This window comes from Bubalus bubalis, chromosome 11 (genome assembly GCF_019923935.1).
Source record: "Bubalus bubalis isolate 160015118507 breed Murrah chromosome 11, NDDB_SH_1, whole genome shotgun sequence".
Classification (NCBI taxonomy): Eukaryota; Metazoa; Chordata; class Mammalia; order Artiodactyla; family Bovidae; genus Bubalus; species Bubalus bubalis.
This window is the reverse complement of record NC_059167.1, coordinates 29,116,718-29,137,443: the sequence shown is the minus strand read 5'-3', so window position 1 is coordinate 29,137,443 and position 20,726 is coordinate 29,116,718. Positions and strand designations below refer to the sequence as shown.

Sequence of the window (20,726 nt, the reverse complement as noted above, 5' to 3'; positions counted from 1 at the left end):
CTGTCCAGGGCTGAGGAAGCCAGAATAAAAGTGTTGCTGCTGCCAACTGCCCAAACTGCCTCTCAGTACCCAAGAAACTAGCGACTGAACCTTGGAATAATGCTGCTGAAAAATCAGCTCACATTTAATGATCTTGCTCATTAGCAGAAACAGCTTAAGAAAGGTTGGGAAGATGGTTTCTGCCTCACTTCTGTCTGCTGGATCTCATGCAATCACATCTAATTAGAGGAATCTAATTTATATCTAGAATTCTAGCTGCAAGAGAGTCTGGGAAATGCTGAGTCAGAGAAATGTTGAAATTCCAGCCTTTGGAGTCCAAGAAGGTAAAATAGATGGGGGTAGGGTAGAGTGTGAGTGAGCCTGTTCTCCACAGACTGCATGAGCCAATGGACTCTGACCTCACCTGTCAGCACTAGGTGAAGAGCCAGCCAAGCTGGTGGAAAAAGGTCAGCTCCTACAATCAAATCTGGACTCTCATTCCCTTTAGTCTCTAACTGTGCCACCACCCACAATGTCCCTGTTCAGTAGTATCTTATTAGTCAGTCTGTATTAAAGCCATTAGAGAAAGTCAGTAAGAAAAGCCCAACAGTCTGGATAACAGAAGAGACCAGGGGCATAAACCATATTCTGTATCAAGGCTCAGAACCACATAAGAGCTGTTTAAAATCCATAGTACATATTGATTATTAATTGCATGGATAGACTCTCCTTTCTAGATATAGCTTTTAAAAAATAGCTCTGGATTTACTAAAGATCTGGATTTACTGCTTTCCCTGTAGAACTTTTGCTGGTCTCTTTTCCTGTCTTCTGAGATTTGGTGAGATCTGAACAATTTTGGGGGAAGAAGATGGTGCAGCTGCAGAGAATGATGGGGGAGATGGACCACACAATCGCTGGGAGGCTTTAATTTGCATGCTGAGAGGTTCCAGGCAATACAGGGGAGAAGGACAGTATTGTGGCTAAGAAAGTATCAACTGGAGGATGCCAAACTAAGGTTTTTGCCACTTGCTAGCTGTGAGTTACTGAATTTTTTTGACTCTGTTTTCTTATTTGAAAAATGGGATCATAATAATATATACTTTCCAGGTAGGGATATTACATGTAAAACTGTGCTTTGAGAATGGTGCTGAGGTATGTTTCCACATTTCTTTATAAAAGAAAATATACCAAAAAGGAAACTATTATAACAAATATTTAAAACTGAGTAGGAAAACAAGGCAAGTCCTCATTTTGAAATTGATTTCCTTCCAGAAGTTTAAGTCATATTGGCATTTACTACATGGTTTTACATAGAATAGTGATGCAGTGTAACTGAAAATGTAACTGACGTACTGTATCTTTGCGACCAAAGTAATAGAAGACAATGTTGCTGTGATGCTATTAATTAAAACAGAAACCCAATAGTGAAGACAAAAGTTTTTTGTTTACATGAAATGCTGGTACTTAAGGAAAAGCCAGTTTAATTAGGAGGGACTGAGAAAGTAGAAGGTTCTTTTGTGGAGATTCTAAAAGGGACCTTTTGGTACTTTCAAGAGCTTGAGATGTTGATGATATTGGTCTTTCATTATGTCTCACTTCTTTATGCCACTAGCAGGACTTTGGCAGTCATCAGACAAGCTTAGGGTACAGTTTGAGTTCCCATATGGAAGAGAATAAGAGAGAGAAAGGATGAGGGAACAAGAGTTTTATGAGGTAACTGAGCAGCACTGGAAGAAAGAGAGGGAGAAGAGGACAGGATGCAAACTGGGAAATGAATGGGCCTGGAGTGGGGAATGGGGACACTGCCAATTGTACTCATCTCCGTGGTGAAAGTGGACAGAGGGCAGGGGGTGTCCCAGGACCCTGCGTCAGAGTCCACCCTGAGGGAGCTGCCTGCCAGGAGGGAGGCGTGGGTAGAAACATGTGTGTGAAGGTCACAAATCCTGTGCTTGAGACCCTCAGCTCAGTGTTAGTGACCTCCTCTGTAGAAAGGGGTCATCAATCCTGCCTTGCAGGGTGGCATTGATAATGTAAAGAATGGTTCTTAAGGAAGTCCAAAGAAAAAGAAGTTGAGCCTGATGACTAGGAACTTCTATAGAATGCTGAAGGTGCTAAATCTTGATGGAAAGAGACAAAGGCTAGGATTTTGAAGTGAGGATCTTTTGTATCAAAGTATTTTGTCAGCCAAAAGATAACTGAATTTGCCAACTTGATCCAGCTAGATGACTGTTCTGATATTTTAAACTTTTCTTTCTAAGCAAGATAGAGGAGAGGTGGACTAATAATAGATGCAGTTACCCTTCTCTTTTTGGACCTTAGAAGAAATGAGCCACCAGATGTATGCTCCTCTCCCCAGAACCCTGGGGGAGAAAGCTCAGTGAGAGGCAGGTTTAGCTCTAGTGGGAAGGAGCTGGTGGGAGCATCCCTAAAGATGAGTGTCTACCACACCTCCCCACCCCAGAATGGTTAAAACTAAAAAGACTGATTCCCTCAAATGTTGGTGAGGATGTGGCAAATACATTCTTGGTGGGAGTGTAAAATGGAATAACAGCCTTGGGAGAAGGCCTGGTGGTGTCTCATACAGCTGAACATGCACTGAAAATCCAGCAGTTCTATTCTTGGTCATTTGTCCATAAGTTAAAAAAAGAGACTTTCATTAGAAGGTTTATAGCAGCTTTATTATAGTGTACAAAAATGGCAAAGAGCCCTTATGTCCTCATAATTGAATAAATAGATTAAGATATGTTTCTATAGTAGAATACTATTCAGCAATAAAAAGGAATGAAATTAACAGAGGCATTCAACAACATGGAGGAATCTCAAGAACATACCAAGTACCTACTGGATGATTCCATTTATATGAAGTTCTAAAACAGGCAAAATTTGTTTAAACATATGGTGAAAAAAAAGCAGAGGAGTGGTTGCTTCAGGATTGGTATTGCTATCAAGATGACTGGGCATGGACATGAGGGAGTATTCTGGGGTGATGGACATATTCTGTATTTTGATAGGGATGTGGGTTAAATGGATGTTTGCATTTGTTAAAACTTACTGAATGGTGTTAGGCTTTGTGCACTTCACTGCATGTAAATTTCACCTTATAATATGAAAGAACCATAAATTATTGAACTCTAGTTAATGAAACATGCTGAAATGTTTAGGGGTAAAGAACAATGATGGCTACAGGTATGACAGATTGATAGATGTATAGATATATGAGAAAGCAAAGTCTGTTATCTCAGGCTACAATAGCAAAAATACCATAGGTTGGGTGGCTTAGGCCAAGTGTACCCAACCTCTGGGATCTAATGCCTGATATCTGAGGTGGAGCTGATGTAACATTACTAGAAATAAGGTGCACAATAAATATAATATGCTTGAATCATCCTGAAACCATCCCCCCACCAATGCATGGAAAAATTGTCTTCCACAAAATTGGTCCCTGATGCCAAAATAGTTGGGGACTGCTGGGTTAAACAACAGAAAATTTTTTTCTTGCAGTTCTGGAGGCTGGGAAATCCAAGATCAATTTGGATTTGATCAACTAATTTGGTTCCTGATAAGAACTCTCTTCTTGGTTTTCAGGCAGATTTCTTCCTGTATCTTCACATGATGGAGAGAGAGTACCTCTATCTCATGGCTCTCCTTCGAAGGGCACTGATCCCATTCATGAGGGCTCCACCCTCATGACCTGGTTACCTCCCAAAGATCCCACATTCAAATCCTGTCATATTGGGGATGAGGGCTTCGACATACGAATTTTGGTAGGACACATCAGGCCATAGCATAGGTGGAACAAAATATGACAATTGAAGAATCTAAGTGATGAATATATGGGTATCCACTGTATAATTATTTCAAATTTTCAGCATACTTGAAAATTTGTTATAAAATAGTAAGCATAAAAATCTGGTCTGGTCTGGAATAGTTCAGTTGGGCTAGGTAGATAAAAATAAAACATGAATGTAGCAATTGATAGGGAATACTGTGATGGGCATTACATTGTTTTTTAAATTATGTTGACATCTCAAGGTCCACCCTTGACTCAATCTTGGACAAAATAGACAGGGTATCAATCAAATAACCTAACGGCATCTTCTATAGCATCCTTTATAAACCACATCCATCCCAAGACAAAGTATATGATCGGTCATTTCTTTCTTTCTAACTTTAACCTTTTCTCTATTCATCAGATAGATAGATTTTTATATCTACATCCCTCTTCCTGCCATCTTCCTTCCCTCCCTCCCTTCTTTTCTCTTTCCTTCCTCCCTCCCTTCTTTCTTTCCTTCCTTCCATTTTGGTGAAAATGCCCATATTATAAAAATTTAAATATGTTTACATATATTTTTCAAAGCATAGGTGGACCAGGGAAGGTAACATAGGCTATTTGAAAATTACTGAAACTATTCCATAGAACCTATTCAGAAACAATCCGTAAACAAGTTAACAAAATGAACTAATCTTAGCTCAAGGCAGGTAACAATGTGTCAAGAACCATTCCAGGCACTTTCAAGGTGAAATCTTAGTACAAGAGATCATTATTGTTGTCATATTTGCCATTAAGATAGCACAGGCTAGTCTACAAACATGATGACAAGGAATAGTCTCCACATGGCAGATGATCTAGGTGAAAATCCCTCTTTCAGTGTCTGCTAGACATCTGAAATCCTTATACAGAAGCTTTTGAAGAAGTCACCATTGAGAATTAGAAGCATTTGATTATCTTTTGAATTTGGCTTTGTGGGAAAACAATTCACTAACAACTAACTAGCAACTCTGTTCTGTTCTTTTCCTGTTTCTTTTCCTACGTATACAAGTCTGCATTTTAAAAAGTTAGCTCTTCTGTTGGCAGGTTCTGTTTCTCCATCCTTCTCCAGTGCGTTACTGCGTTGTGTATATATACACACATATAATGGTCCCAGTCAAAAATTACCATTAAGATGTCCCCTCTAGTTAAAAACAATGCGTTCCCCAGCCTCTCAGTGTGCGCATGATTAGCCATATGTGATAATTACATCCCCAATGGTAATACTTACAGCAGCAGCATATTAACCTTGTTAGGCATTCACAATAGCAGAGACTAGAGGAAGGAAAAACAAAAAAGCAAATCAAGCAGGCTTGTGTTTAGTGTGAGGAACAAATGCGAAGTGGGGGGTAACCTCTATGGATGAAACACAGGGGGAAAAGGACTGCACAGAAATGAATATAGGGTATACCACCTTCTTTTAAAATCTTGGTCCAGTTTTCAGTTAGGTATAGTAAATACTTATTAATAGCCATTACGTGTTCAAAATTAAGGCCAATACATATGAAGATTTATGTGCAGCCATAACTTATGTGATATTCCTTTACTTATATCACCTCATTTAATTCTCACAACAATGTCAAAGTTAGAAAATCTGAAAAGCAACAGGAGAGAAAATACAGTTAGCACAGTATGTGAGTTATATCTCAATAAAACTGATTAAAAAAAAACCACTCGGCTTTCTTCCGAAGAATGACAGACTGAAGACAGCCTTGTTAACAGCAACCACAGAAGCCTGAAGACAAGGGCAGAGTATCGTCACAGGCTGGCGAGAAAAACACTCTCAACTTATTATGCTTTTCAAGTGACAGAAGAATAAAGATCTTTCTTTCTTTTACAAAGTTTGAAAAGGTTTATCACTGGAAGAACTACTAACTGGTATGATTTCAGGGAGAAAGAAATTGAACCTGAAAGGAGTAAAGTGCAAGAAAGGGAATGAACAACAGGAACAAAAAGATCAACATGTGAGCATGTGCAGACTGCATAAAGCAGAAACAGCAAAAGTGGGAAATGTGCCTGATATTGGGACTACAGCAATAATGTGGAACTGAAATTCCTAGCAGGAATAGTATGAAAGATGTGAAGGGGAGACCGAAATCAAAGACTTCTAAGGTACTTATGCTACTTAGAAAGTGGGTGAAAGTGAAAGTCACTCAGTCATGTCTGACGCTTTGTAACCCCATGGACTATAAAGTCCATGGCATTCTCCAGGCCAGGATACTGGAGTGGGTAGCCATTCCCTTCTCCAGGGGATCTTCCCAGCCCAGGGATCGAACCCAGGTCTCCCGCATTGCAGGCGGATTCTTTACCAGCTGAGCCACAGAAAAAAGGTAGAGGTGTTGATTCATTTTGGACATTAAATCAAGGGTGCATGTTAAAATTTCAATCCAACTTTTAATCCAGTAGAGAGACTAAATTAGAATAAAGAAAATTCAGTTAATCCCATAGAAAGCTGAGATATTTAAAAGCCTAGAAAATGCAGAATAGATGGCATAAACAAAATCAATAAAAATAAATCAAAATATATTGGTGATAATAATAAATGTCAAGGGACTAAAACTGCTTTGTTAATGATAGATATAGCATTAGGTTAATATTTCTCTTCCTCCCAATCTCTCCCTCTCTCTCTCTCCTCACATCCTCTCACTTCTACTACATTTTATATTGGGTGTCCACCTAGCCTCATAATGTTTAAGAAAAAGAAACACTAATTACCAACAAATTGGGCTTAGTTCTGGAATGCAAGAATGACTTAACATTAGAGAAATCTAATGTATTTAATAGCTCACTATACCAACTGATTTATGGGAAAACTTGATCATGTCAATAGTTGCAAAAGAAGCTCTTGATGAAATACACTATGCTTTATTGGCAAAAATAATTCATAGCAGATGAATAATAGAAGATGTATCAGTATAGGCAAAGTTATGGTGCAATAACAAATGCTGCAGAGTTCATGGCTTAATACAGCAAAGGTTTATTTCTCCCTTTCATCACAATCCAAAGGCAGGCAATGCTCCTCTAAGCTAGAAGTAAGTGATACAGATTCTTTCTATTTAATGAGGTGATAATATATTCAAAATGTGACCAGCCTTGTTGTCATGGAAGGGGAAGAGACTGGGGGAATGACTGACTTCAGCTGTGATTGAGGGTAATGTATTACTTCTAATATTCTATATTCAGAAGCCAGTCACATGGCTCAGTCACCTCAAATCTGGTGTGAAGTCTTCATCCTTAATTTGATACTTAACCCAAGTCACTATCACATTAATCAGCCAAGAAGGTTTATTGAGCCTTTGTTGTTTGAAGCCTTTAAAAATTTATCTCTTACTGTTTGGAAATCTGGAAGCAAGGAACTTTTCCAATCACAGAAACGTCTGAATTTCAGGATTCTCTTTCTCTTTCCTTGCACATTTATCTTTCCCAAGGGTACTTTTCACCTCTCCCCAGCCTCTAGATGAAACCAGTAGTAGTGAATACACACTTCTAACATTCTGTTTTTCAATTTTCCCTTATAACTACAAATATTAAGCATATTTGCTTCCTTCCAAGTGATAGCAGATGACAGTTTACCATCACTTAATGTGGATGATGGATCTCCACTATCCTAGCCTCTGATAGGAGTTTCTCCATCACCTGGCACCCAACTTCTAGGCCAGTGGTCTTCTTGTATTTTTATTTTAGTTGCATTCCATTTCAGGTTTCTGATTACTTTGTCACAATTTTGTCAGGAAAATACAAAATAGTTCAGTTCAGTTCAGTCGCTCAGTCGTGTCCGACTCTTTGCGACCCCATGAATTGCAGCACGCCAGGCCTCCCTGTTCATCACCAACTCAGCTATATTTTGAATCAGAAGTTGTTTCTTATAGGCTTTAAGCATGGGAAGTCTGGTCAGTAAAGGTAAGGAAAGCTCTCTCCAGGAAATCCAGAAGTACAGGCATCACAGGAAAGGTACCGGTACAGTCTGAGCTGTGCACGTGAAGGGAGTGGTTCTCATAAGGATCTTCGAATGCCATGGGTGAACACCCTGCTTTGCCATCTGCTTGCTAATTCCTGTCCACATGCCTGCAACTGATGTGTGGCCTGAAAGGATTTGGGGCTCCCCTTTCCTTTTGCTTTCCAGTCTCATACAGTTCACTTTCATTAGTGAAATCTAACTGGGATCTTACTGGCAAGAGATTCAGGGGAATGTAATTTTAAGTTTGGTAAAGAAAAGAGCTTAGAAAGGCAGAAATGGTATTAAATGTCAACAACTAGCATGTGGTGGAGAAGTGTTAGTCGCTCAGTCATGTCCAACTCTTTGCAACCCCATGGACTGTATGTCCATGTAATTCTCCAGGCAAGAATACTGGAGTGGGTAGCCATTCCCTTCTCCAGGGGATCTTCCCAACCCAGGGATCAAACCCAGGTCTCTTGCATTGCAGGCAAATTCTTTACCATCTGAAACATCAGGGAATAGGGAAGGGAACATACTTAACCCTGATGGTGAGCATTTTAAGAAAATAGACACTAGCTGTCATTCTTAATCTTGAAATCCATCAAGAAAGAAATAAGGATTCCCATTAGAATCACTCTCACTCAGCATTACACTGGAAACTCAAGGCAATTTAGTAGAATAAGAAAAAGAAATAAAAATTTAAAGCTAGAGAAGAGGAAACAAAACTGCCATTCTTTATTGAAAACATGATTGTTTGCATTAAAAATGCAAGAAAACCTATAAATTTAAACTAATAACATTTTTGAATACATACTTGTTTTCTAATACATCAAGGACAGATAGAAAGTAGAGTTTTAACACATTAATATATATAAAAGTAACAGTAGCTATGGTATCAAAAGATAGCATTAATAAAAGATGAGTAAGAAAATTATTTAAAAATCACAACACTTTTTGAAATACACAAAATAAAACTAAATAGATAGATGAACGTGTTTATTGGTTCAGTTCAGTTCAGTTCAGTTGCTCAGTCGTGTCCGACTCTTTGCGACCCCATGAATCACAGCACGCCAGGCCTCCCTGTCCATCACCAACTCCCAGAGTTCACTCAGACTCATGTCCATCGAGTCAGTGATGCCATCCAACCATCTCATCCTCTGTCGTCTCCTTCTCCTCCTGCCCCCAATCCCTCCCAGCATCAGAGTCTTTTCCATATGTTAGAATAATCTATATTGTGAAAATAATATCTTTCCTTGAATTTATATATCCGGTGCAATCCCAGTCAAAATCCCCACAGATTTTTTTTTTAAAAAAGGACTTGACTAACTGATTCTCAAATTCATATGCAAGAGCCAGTTAAAGAAAGAGATTGGAATAACTAAATTTTTAAAAAGATGATATAAGGATTCTTCCTAACAGATATCAAGACTTATTCTAAAAGGATGATAATAAATATCAAGTTAAGGAAAGGACACTAAAGCTAGATGCTTGATATCTGATCAACATTATATTACAAGTCAACTGGGAGATAATGGGCTATTTAATGTATAATGCTTCTGATTTGGGAAAATAATTAGATCCTTACCTCACGCCACATACAAAAATCAATCTTAGGTGGATTAAAGATCAGATTGAAAAATAAATTCATAGAAGGAATGTGGAAGACCATTGAGTTTGGATAGGATTTCTTAAACAATTTTTTAATGTGTCGACTGAAAAGAAAAACATTGATAAATCTGACTCCACAGAATGTAAAGCGTTTAAACTGCAAAAGTTACTATACACAAAGCAAAAGGATAAATCACAGGCATGGAGAAGGTATTAACAATAAAAATAACAAGATTTTTGTCTCTGGAATTTATAAAGAATCAATAACCCACTCTTAGGGATGTATTAGAGAAATTCTCAAATGTTGGTATGATATAAAATACCAAAGTGTTCACTGAAATCTTTTCAATTCTTTCTTATTAAAAACAGATGTCCATTAATTAAAATAATGAATAAGCTACTTGTGGTTTATTAATATACTAGAACACTGCTGCTGCTGCTGCTAAGTTTGCTTCAGTCGTGTCCGACTCTGTGCGACCCCATAGATGGCAGCCCATCAGGCTCCCCCGTCCCTTGGATTCTCCAGGCAAGAACACTGGAGTGGGTTGCCATTTCCTTCTCCAATGCATGAAAGTGAAAAGTGAAAGTGAAGTTGCTCAGCCGTGTCGACTCCCAGCGACCCCATGGACTGCAGCCTACCAGGCTCCTCCGTCCATGGGATTTTCCAGGCAAGAGTACTGGAGTGGGGTGCCATTGCCTTCTCTGACTAGAATACTATGTGCACTTAAATGAATCACTGGTGTATACAACAATAAAAGTAATATAAAAAATTTAATGCTGAATTCAAAAGAAGACAAGCTTTGGGAGGATATATAGTAAAATGCTAAATACTTTTAAATGTGTGAAATAATTTAAGTATATTCTGGATAGCTTTATTTACAGCTACTTTTATAGTGAAAGGTTAGAAATATACATAAAGTTGATGAATTCCAAATCCAGGAGAGAAATTACCTGTAGTGAGAGAGGAAACCAAACAGGATGTAGGAGGGATACTCAAGGATCTTCAGTTGTATTTTATTTCCTAAATATCAAGCAGAAAGGTCAATGCTGCTGCTAAGTCGCTTCAGTCGTGTCCGACTCTGTGCGACCCCATAGACGGCAGCCCACCAGGCTTCCCCGTCCCTGGGATTCTTCAGGCAAGAACACTGGAATGGGTTGCCATTTCCTTCTCCAATGCGCATGAAAGTAAAAAGTGAAAGTGAAGTCGCTCAGTCGTGTCCCACTCTTAGTGACCCCACGGACTGCAGCCTACCAGGCTCCTCCGTCCATGGATTTTCCAGGCAAGAGTACTGGAGTGGGGTGCCATTGCCTTCTCCAGAAAGGTCAATAGTAAATATGAAAAATGCTAAATATCAAATGGGGCTTCCCAGGTGGTGCTAGTGGTAAAGACCCCACCTGCCAATGCAGGAGAAGTAAGAGATGCAGATTCAATTCCTGGGTCAGGAAGATCCCCTAGAGGAGGGCATGGCAACCCACTCCAGTATTCTTGCCTGGAGAATCCCATGGACCGAGGAGCCTGGCAGGCCACAGTCCATAGGGTCGCAAAGAGTTGGACACTACTAAAGCGACTAAGCATGCATCCATGATTGGTACTTAAGTATGGGTAGTATTAATATTATTCTCTCTTATGTATATTGAAGATGTTTAATAATTAGGAATACAGTAGAAGCTAAGGAGAAGTTAAATGACTAAATTCCTTTCCTTTGCCCAGAGAATCATAGTGCCCCACCCCCACCCCAAGGCTAAGTCTGTTACAAATGACAGACCATCATGCTGCCATGGGGCAGCTGTTTTGTATGACCTATGTAACTAACTTTTGTGGTATTGCATTGTTTCTTTGAAAAGATGACTCCTGAATCCCAAATGACATAGGTTTGTGCCATGATAAATTGGAAATATTTTGCTGTTACAATTTTTTTTGGTTCATGTGGTGTCTTCTTTGTGGAGAAAGTGAGTGACCCATAACACAGTTGATGGGCTGAGTCAGAAGGACAGCATCCAGAACTACCAGGGGATTGTGACCCATTCAGCCTGTTGATGATGGCTTTATGTTGCTAGAGACGCTGAGAGGCATCTGAATCATCAACAGAAGATAAAATACTGCTTGGTGGTGCTCTACAGCAAGTATTACACTATCAATCCCAAAGAATTAAAACAGCTCAGTAAAATTGCGTATTTACTTGACCTTTTCTCTTCCATTCTGACTGATGCTCATTGAACCCTCAAAGACTCCAACCTTACTCCTCACTATTCCTCACAAGCAGAATTTTCTGGTCATAGCCCTGGATAGCTAAAAGTAAGCATATGATTATTGTCAATAATTTTGAGCTGGAACAGTCGGCATGGCATTTCTCTTCTGGTCAGATGTCCTCAGACTGGATCATTTATACTTTTATTATTTCCCCCTTTTGTCATATATGTACAATTCAGCTTCAGTGATGGTGGTTTGGTTGTAAATAGCCTTTTTTTTAAAAAATATAAATTTATTTATTTTGATTGGAGGCTAATTACTTTACAATATTGTATTGGTTTTGCCATGCATCAACATGAATCCGCCATGGGTGTACACGTGCTCCCCATCCTGAACCCTCCTCCCACCTCCCTCCCCATACCATCCCTCTGGGTCATCCCAGTGCACCAGCCCCAAGCATCCTGTATAATGCACCGAACCTGGACTGGCGATTCGTTTCATATATGATATTATACATGTTTCAATGCCATTCTCCCAAATCATTCCACCCTCTCCCTCTCCCACAGAGTCCAAAAGACTGTTCTGTACATCTGTGTCTCTTTTGCTGTCTCGCATACAGGGTTATCGTTACCATCTTTCTAAATTCCATATATATGCGTTAGTATACTGTATTGGTATTTTTCTTTCTGGCTTACTTTAAATAGCCTTTCTCATAATTAGAAAATAATCCTCTGACCAGGAGAAAGCTGGAAATTGCTCTCTTTGTGAAATGAGCAAGTCTTTGTTTGCAAGATTAATTCAATTCCCACTGCCATAACTGGCAGCAGAATTGCCAGATCAGTTTGGTGACTGGATTGAACTTTTCCTCCAGGAATTGTGTAGCTGTACAGCTGCAGAAACACAAGTTCACTCCCTTATTGTCAGTTTGCTGACAGCTTTTTCCATAGAGCAGTTTGAAGAGTGGAGAGCCATTTTTCTGAGACAGAAAAGTGTTTTCACACCTGAAGTGCAATTTCACACCTTGTGTTTCTCAGCAGATAAGTGCATAAAATAACACATCAAACCGGAATAGAAAAAGATCAACATAGAAAGAAAACTGCAGGTTGTAATTTGTTTCCTATCTTACAGTGCCTTTGTAGAGAATGATAAATTACAGGGATCTGGGTTTACACTTTAAAAAGTTTGACTGGTTGTTAGGTGGGGAAGTGAGCAGTAAACACTAATCGGCCTTTAGCCCACATTGAACACAATGTACAAAATGATAAAATTTGGGAAACACCAAAATGTAGATTTTTTTTTAAAGGATAAAACACATATAAATTAGTGGCAAAAGTTGTAGTTAAGAGAAAGTCAAGATATTGATACATTACGTGATTTTAGTAAAAATAGAGTTGTCTTAAGATATAATTTTTTATAATTATCCATTCAGGAATTTTAGCAAAAGTAGTAGATTATGTTAGTACTTACTTTCTATAAATGACTAAACCTATGATGCTGGTGACCATCTCATGGCATTCTAGTGCAGGGGTTATAAAATGAGGGGTTTAGCTCCATTTTGCAAATTTGAAAACTTAAGTCCAAAAGAAAACAGAAAGTTGAGCCTCCTTGATGGTCACAAACATTCATTATAAAATATTTAATATTTATTGAGTGTCTACCACATGTTAGGCATTAGACCAGGCATGGGGTACAATGTTTAACAGGGAAATCTCTCTTTCTCCCATCTGGGAACTGACAGTTTTGCAGCAAGTAAACAGGCGATGGAAATACTGGGTAATGAGTGCTGAGAGAGGTAAAATTATATTTTGATGGAGCCAGCAGATGGTCAGCATGGGGGAAAGTGGTCATCCAAGATTCTTGGATAAAGTGACATCTAAATCAAACTAATGAACGACAGTGGATGAGGTGGTTGGATGGCATCACCGACTCAATGGACATGAGTTTGAATAAACTCCTGGAGTTGGTGATGGACACGGAGGCCTGACGTGCTACAGTCCATGGGGTCGCAAACAGTCGGACATGACTGAGCAACTGAACTGAACTGAAAGGTGGGTATCATTTGGGATGTGAAGGCATGTATAACTTATGCAGAGGTGAAAGAGAAGCAGGATGGGTTGGGGGGATGAAGGTAGTTCAGTGGAGTGGGGATGTAGCGTATAAAGGCAATGGAGATGCACAATGAAACTGGAAGATCAAAGGATCAGGGTGTGTAGTCTATTCTGAGAAATTTAGTTTTTTATCCTGAGACTAGAGGGATGTATTGAAGGTTTAGTCTTTGTTTATTAGTGAGAGTGATACAACCAGATCTGTACTTTATAAAGACCCCTCTGATTATTGTTGTTGTCCAGTTGCTCAGTTGTGTCCAACTCTGTGACCCCATGGACTGCAGCACGCCAGGCTTCCCTGTCCTTTGCCATCTTCCGGAGCTTACTCAGACTCATATCCACTGAGTCTGTGATGCCAAATCCAACATTCGTCCTCTGTTGTCCCCTTTTCCTTCTGCCTTCAGTCTTTCCCAGCATCAGGGTCTTTTCTAATGAGTCAGCTCTTTGCATCAGGTGGCCAAAGTACTGGAGCTTCAGCTTCAGCATCAGTCCTTCCAATGAATATTCAGGACTTTATGGTCCAACTCTCACATTCATACATGACTACTTGAAAATCCATAGCTTTGACTATACAGACCTTTGACTATGGGATTTGTCAATCCAGTGACTGGACATCAGCAAAGAAACATGCAGTAATGCAAGTGGGAGAGGTTGGTGACCCGAGCTGACAGTATACATCAAGAGTTCAGCATCATTGGGAGGGAAGAGAGTGGGTGGATTTGGGAGCTATTGTGGAGGCAGAATCAACAGAACTTGGTGATTGATCAGCTGGACTAGGGGTAAGGAAGCCAGTCTTGTCAAAAATGCATAAAGTTAAAAAATAAAATAAAATTTGAAAAAAATAAAATTAAATTAAAACTTAAAAAAAAAAAATGCGGTCCTGAGTTCTGATTTGGGACTTGAGCAGATGATGCTACATTCACAGAGTTGGGGGACACTAAAGCAGCTTGTTTTTAAAAGGGAGACATGATATTTGTGAGATGGGATTTTACAAAAAACAATGTGGTATTCCATTGGATTTTGAGCTTGGAAGGGAAGTCTAGGTCACAGATACAGATCAGGTAGGTATATGAGATGGTCCAAAGAATATGTAGAGAATGAGAAAAGAAGAGACTCTTCAGGCATAAATAGTACTTGGACAATGAAAAGAAAAACACGTAAAGCAAAATGTATATATATATTGTTACATAAATAAAATATGGAAGAAGAATGTGCATGTCCACAAGTACCACTGCACACATGCCTTTACACGTACACACCCCTGCACATGTAGACCTTCCAATGAGCATCAGCATGGTATCCCATGGTGGGCCACACGAAACATTAAGCATTAAAGGTAATCATCCCTTTCCTGAAGAGTTCATGTAAGGTGTGTGTTGTGTGTGTGATAGTTGCTCAGTCATGTCTCTTTGCGACCCCATAGACTGTAGCCCACCAGGTTCCTCTGTCCATGGAATTCTCCAGGCAAGATACTTGAGTGGGTTGCCATTCCCTTCTTCAGGGGATCTTCCCAACTCCAGGATCAAACCCAGGTCTCCTGCATTGCAGGTATATTCTTTACTGACTGAGTCACCAGAGAAGCCCATGTGTTAGTCCAACAGCAAGTTCCAGGCCTAAAGATGCTGCTCAGTATGTTAAAAAGGAAAAATGTACTGCCCGTGTAGATATTGCAATTAAACTAGCAAAACAGAAGGCACTGATGTCTTCTCATTTCCATTGTTTCTTTCCTAGATACATACGGAAAGCTCTTTCTCTTCAATTCTGTGGGTCAAGAGATGTCTCGCTGCAAGACGTCGATCCGACGTGGTCAGCCCAATCCCGTCTATAAGGAGACCTTCGTTTTCCAGGTGGCCCTCTTTCAGCTGTCTGATGTCACACTGATGATTTCCGTGTATAACAGGCGTACCATGAAACGTAAAGAGATGATTGGTTGGATTGCTTTGGGTCAAAACAGCAGTGGAGAGGAGGAGCGAGACCACTGGGAGGAAATGAAGGAGACCAAAGGGCAGCAGGTCTGCAGGTGGCACACATTGCTCGAATCTTAGGTTGGTCAAGAGGTGTTTGTGGGCTGTACCCACCCTGGTGATACGTGTTTCGATTACTGATACCAACTCAGTGCTTGCTGGCAGGCTTTTTACAGACAGGCTGTAAGAAGGGATTGAATTTTACTAACCCCTAAGACCTTGTGAGGGTGGGAGGATCTTTGAGTTTCTTAAAGGTTTGATTTAGATTTAAATACTATAACTTAAAAAAAGCCCAGATGTGTGCTGTTGAGTATACTTTATGGGAAATGTCATCATGGTTAAGATGAATGATGATAAATTAATTTGTGTTAGTAGGTTATTGAGTTTTGGGTCAGGCTCTGGAATGAAGCTTCTCTGGCTGCCTCTGTTCCCTGAGATTTAACAGTAAGAGTGCTGTTAAAAGTTACGATTTGTAAACCACTTGTGTGTAAGAATCAGAATTTCCTTAATATGGTGCAAAACACTCCAAAATACAGAAATAAATCTGACCCCAAGTCTCATAAAAGAATGTAGCTCTCATCCATAATTCCCCATTTCACATTTTTCTCTTTATTAAAAAAAAAAACCCTTCATTTATTTGACTAACAAATAAATGTTATAAACTTGCACTTATAAAGCAAATTTGTATGAATTAAATAGCTCTTTTTATCTTATATATTGTGGTTTCCTATGAGATTTGGTTAGGTGAACCATTTTGAATCTGAAAAAGAATTAGAAAACTACTGTTACAAGATAACTTGTCTCCTTTTGAGCATGTAAGATTTCAAAGTTAAAACTTTCAAGGTTTTTATGCTGTTTTTCTTACCTGACAAATTCTTATAGAATGAGAAGAAAACCAAAAAAACCTATTTAAGTCATGGGTGTATTGGTTTTTCTGAATCTAGTGGTCTCCTAGATGACACTTTTTCTATATTCAATACAATATACTCACTCATACATATATTTTGATTGTGTACTTGCATGTAAACCATATTTCTAATGCAATATTTTTGACCATCAAAGCATAGTGCATTGCATACAATAGGTCTTTAATAAATGTTGATTTGATTGATACTTAGAAACGAATATGTTATAACATGAATGAAGAATATTTTCAGTTTGTGAGGAATGACACTGATTCTTCTTTGAGCATTTGAAGTGCCTATAATTGTCATTTTTCATGGTATTTGCAGCAACACGTATTAGTCACTACTTGCATTCTGGTCACACACCATTTGGAACACTGATCATGTGTTTATGAGCATGAAATTTTACTTCTGACTGACTTTTACATTATTGCGCACTGCATGTTTATTTTCTTAGGTCTGAGCCCTTAATTTCAATTCCTTTAAATTGGCAGTCATGAAAAAGGAAGGAACGTGTGTATGTGTAACACTGAGCCCCATGTGCAGCTCTTCTGAGCAATTGCTGTCACTTATTTTTAGCTTTTATGTTTCATTGTTGACTTTTCACTGTCTGTGGGAAGGATGATAGCTAGTGATGGATGTATACAGTTAAAAACACATAACTCCTCCTCAGCTCCGCATTTGACAGATTGTAAACGTAGGCTGTAGCACTTGAAGCACATATTTATTCCTTACAGCCTGTAATGGTTATCCTGACAAGCCCAGACTAGGACACAGGATAACTCGACTCCAATTTCAAGCTTATGAAAGAAGTGATTTCCTATGGAAGAATCAGAATTAGAAGAATAAATGAATATCTTACTTTCTTTTCAGGTCACGGGAGTTCTGTACATAATGCTGCTCAGTTACTGTGAATAAGTAGTAAAACCATGTTCCACTGGGTTTTCCCCCTACCTTGCTTTGGAAGACCTCAAAGTGCTTTTCCAACATCATATCCATTAACTGCTGAGTGGTCTTTGCAGTGTGGCTGTGTCATTGAGTAGAACTGAGTGCAATTGATTAAGTAGCGGCGCAAAGAATTGGCTTTTCACATCCCTTACTCTCTTTATGCGCTTGTGCTTAAGGGGAAGCAGAGCAGCCTTGTTATGCTTTCCTTTATCCAGTGACATAAAAGCAGCATTCACTTTAAAATTTACATTTGAAAAAAATCTGCATGTATTGTACAGATGGGCCTGGATTTTTCCTCCTCATATTTTCCTGCTCTATATTTGCCGCATCCTTAGTCTTATGGTACCCAATAATCACCTATACTTCATTTTCTGCTGCCTTGACCCACCATTTCTAAGGTTTTCTTCTGATATAGTGAAAATATCCTTGCGTACTTGATCTTTTTTCTCATAGTCTGCTTATGGTAGAGTTTACGGAAATTTTAAGGGAGGGCTGCCTGAAAAGCATTTTTCACTTGTATAATTTTACTATGTTGGTGCTATTCACCATGTAGGATGCATGTACATCTTGAATATCCAGCCACATTCACCCTAAAGCTTGTATAAATATAAAATGCTAATGACAAGACACATTAAAATATGAGGCTGAATTTTTTTACATTGATTTAAATTCTGGTTTAGTAAAATCTTCATTTTGTGCACTTAAATTTCCTTGTTTTCTTGGCAGAGTCTAGACACAATGCACTTAACGTGTTTTTCACTCGAGCTTTTATATCTACATTTGCTTTTCAAAAGAGTTATGAAAGATAATTTGTTGGTTCTGCCATGTTAAAGCTGCTTTGCCTATTTATCTAGCTAATAATTAATATCTCATAGTGACATATGAAACTGAAGAAGCACTAGAATTTGTTGTTTGAGTAGTTCTTTCTATGAGAATGCTTATAAAATATTATTTTGGAAGGTAAATGATGCAGGAGGTTTATGGAAATGTGATTTACAGCGTGCCCTCTTTCAGGGCATGAGTTAACACTGAATTGGGAAGTGCCCATTTCCCCAATCACGGAGGTGGCTCTTGTGTTCCCTGCACCCCTTTGACTATTGTTGAATTTTTAAATGGGCCATTCACCAGGCAGCCGAGCACCTGCTCTCTCTTCTCTCCTTCTCTGGCTCCCAGTGTGATACACAGTTGTTTTAGACCCTCTTTTTGCTGCTGTTGCATAACTGTGAAGGGGGAAGTCTTATATCTCTTAATAGAAAAAGAGCTTGTACCATCTTTGGATGTAATAGACTTGATATTCCACCTGTACAAAGTTGGAGAAAGAATCCTTGCCATCATGGGAGATGAGAAGAGAAAAAGAAAGCATGGTACTATGTTGCTGCTCACTATAGGCACTGTTCACTCTGCATCAACTTTCATGACAGTAACAGATTGACCTCAAACGTTGGTATTCTCAATGGTGCTACAGCCTGAAACACAGCCTCTGCCTTTGTAACATGTAGCACTCACAATATTTGACAGATTGTTAACACTTCTCAGTCACTATGTTTTGCATCCTGGTTGTACCACATGGTCTTATCTGACAACCAAAACTCTTTCCTTTCAAGTAATGCATTATTTAAGTTGGAACTCCCATCAGGTTAAGTGAAAATGCTTCTCTGATAGCCATTGAATTGATTTAATTGATGGTTTAGCAAGGACCGTGGAACTAAGGGTTTCTCAAAAGCCTGGTTATCCATTTGCAGCAGAGGGCTAGTATTCAAGACATGAAGATCAGAAAAGTGAATATGAAAGGATTATTTGTAGATGAAATAAAACCAAAAGCAAGCATCAGGTCCTTTAATGATGAAGAAACAGGAGTAGAACTTACATGTGACCTCTCCTCTAACCTTTGCATAAACTGTGGCTAAAGACCATTCCATTCTATTTGATCCACAGGGAAAACAAATGATAGATAATCCTGAAATGGCCAAAGTATTTTTATTGTATTAGAAATTGTTCATTCCAAAAAGAAAAGCTAGAAAAAGTTATAAAAGAAACAAATGATATAGCATGAGTATGGAAGAATTAAAGGATAAATATGCTAGATACCATCAGCATCTATTGCATATATGCAAGAAAAATAAACTAATATAAATGAAAAGCCATTTTAGATTAACTATCATTTTTCACAACTTGTGGAATTCTAGAAAAGAGAGATGGGGTGAATGAAATTTGTCTAAACAATTCAGAGAAGTTGGCACAGGCTGTGGCCCTAGTCTGGTTTTAAATAAACTCTGCCTACTGTGTGGCCCTAAGAAAATTGCTTAGCCAGACTGTGACCCTGCTTATTCAACTGGAAGATGGAAATAATACCTACCTCAAAAGGTCTTTTTTTTTTGATAATGAAATAACAATATAGAGATGGGCATATACTAACCATTCAATGTTCCCTTCTCATGATCATGTTTAAAAATGCATTTAAGGTTTGTTTCTCTTTCTAGTGAAAGTAATAGTAATGCTAGAGAAGTGGTGAGAACAATTTGCAGATACTTTAAAAAGGGTAGGGAGGTGAAGCTAGTCTGGAAGGCAGCTATGTTCACCGCTATACTAGTAACACTGCATGAAGCTAGTCTGCATTTGGGACAACCTCAACCATGATAAGCCTACTGTGTGGAAGAAATTAAGTCTTAATAAATCCCTAAATGATGTAGAATGACCAAATCCAATTTATAATTGTATGATGAGCAGTTTATCCACTCTGGTGCTTGTATGTACATCTTGATAAATTACACTCAAGACCTCTCCTCACACCCAGCTCTTATCCACTGCTCATATGTGGACAGAGCACCTTGTTCCTATCAAAGGAGTTGGTAAAGGTGGCAACTTGAGTACCTATTTCAGCTTTGATCTGAAAAGTAAAATAAATAGTGTGGCACTATAGAGGAGCCTGGCAGGCTACAGTCCACGGGATTGCAAAGAGTCAGACATGACTGAGCAACTAACACACATACTGACATGCTTTGGCTTCCCTGGTGGCTCAGATGGTAAAGTATCTGCCTGCAATGTAGGATACCTGGGTTCATTCCCTGGGTGGGGAAGATCCCCTGGAGAAGGGAACGGCAACTCACTCCAGTATTCTTGTCTGGAGAATTCCATGGACAGAAGAGCCTGGCGGCTATAGTCCATGGGGTCACAAAGAGTTGGACACGACTGAGCAGCTAACACTACTGACACCCTTTTCAAAATGGAAAACATTCTTTTTGGGAGCTCTTATATCCATATTATATCTTTCAGTTCAGTTC

General features: G+C 39.0%; 1 protein-coding gene across 3 annotated transcripts in view; it reads left to right on the top strand.

Moving 5' to 3' along the window:
* Window positions 1-20,090, top strand: part of SYT16 (synaptotagmin 16) — a 296,976-nt gene extending 276,886 nt beyond the window's left edge. For all 3 annotated transcript variants that reach the window (XM_025296465.3, XM_044924889.2, XM_044924890.2), the window contains one exon: window positions 15,360-20,090. In XM_025296465.3, the coding sequence (XP_025152250.2) occupies window positions 15,360-15,673 (314 nt within the window). In that variant the 3' untranslated portion in view covers window positions 15,674-20,090. The remainder of the gene's footprint in view (window positions 1-15,359) is intronic.
* The last annotated feature ends 636 nt before the right edge of the window (window positions 20,091-20,726 follow it).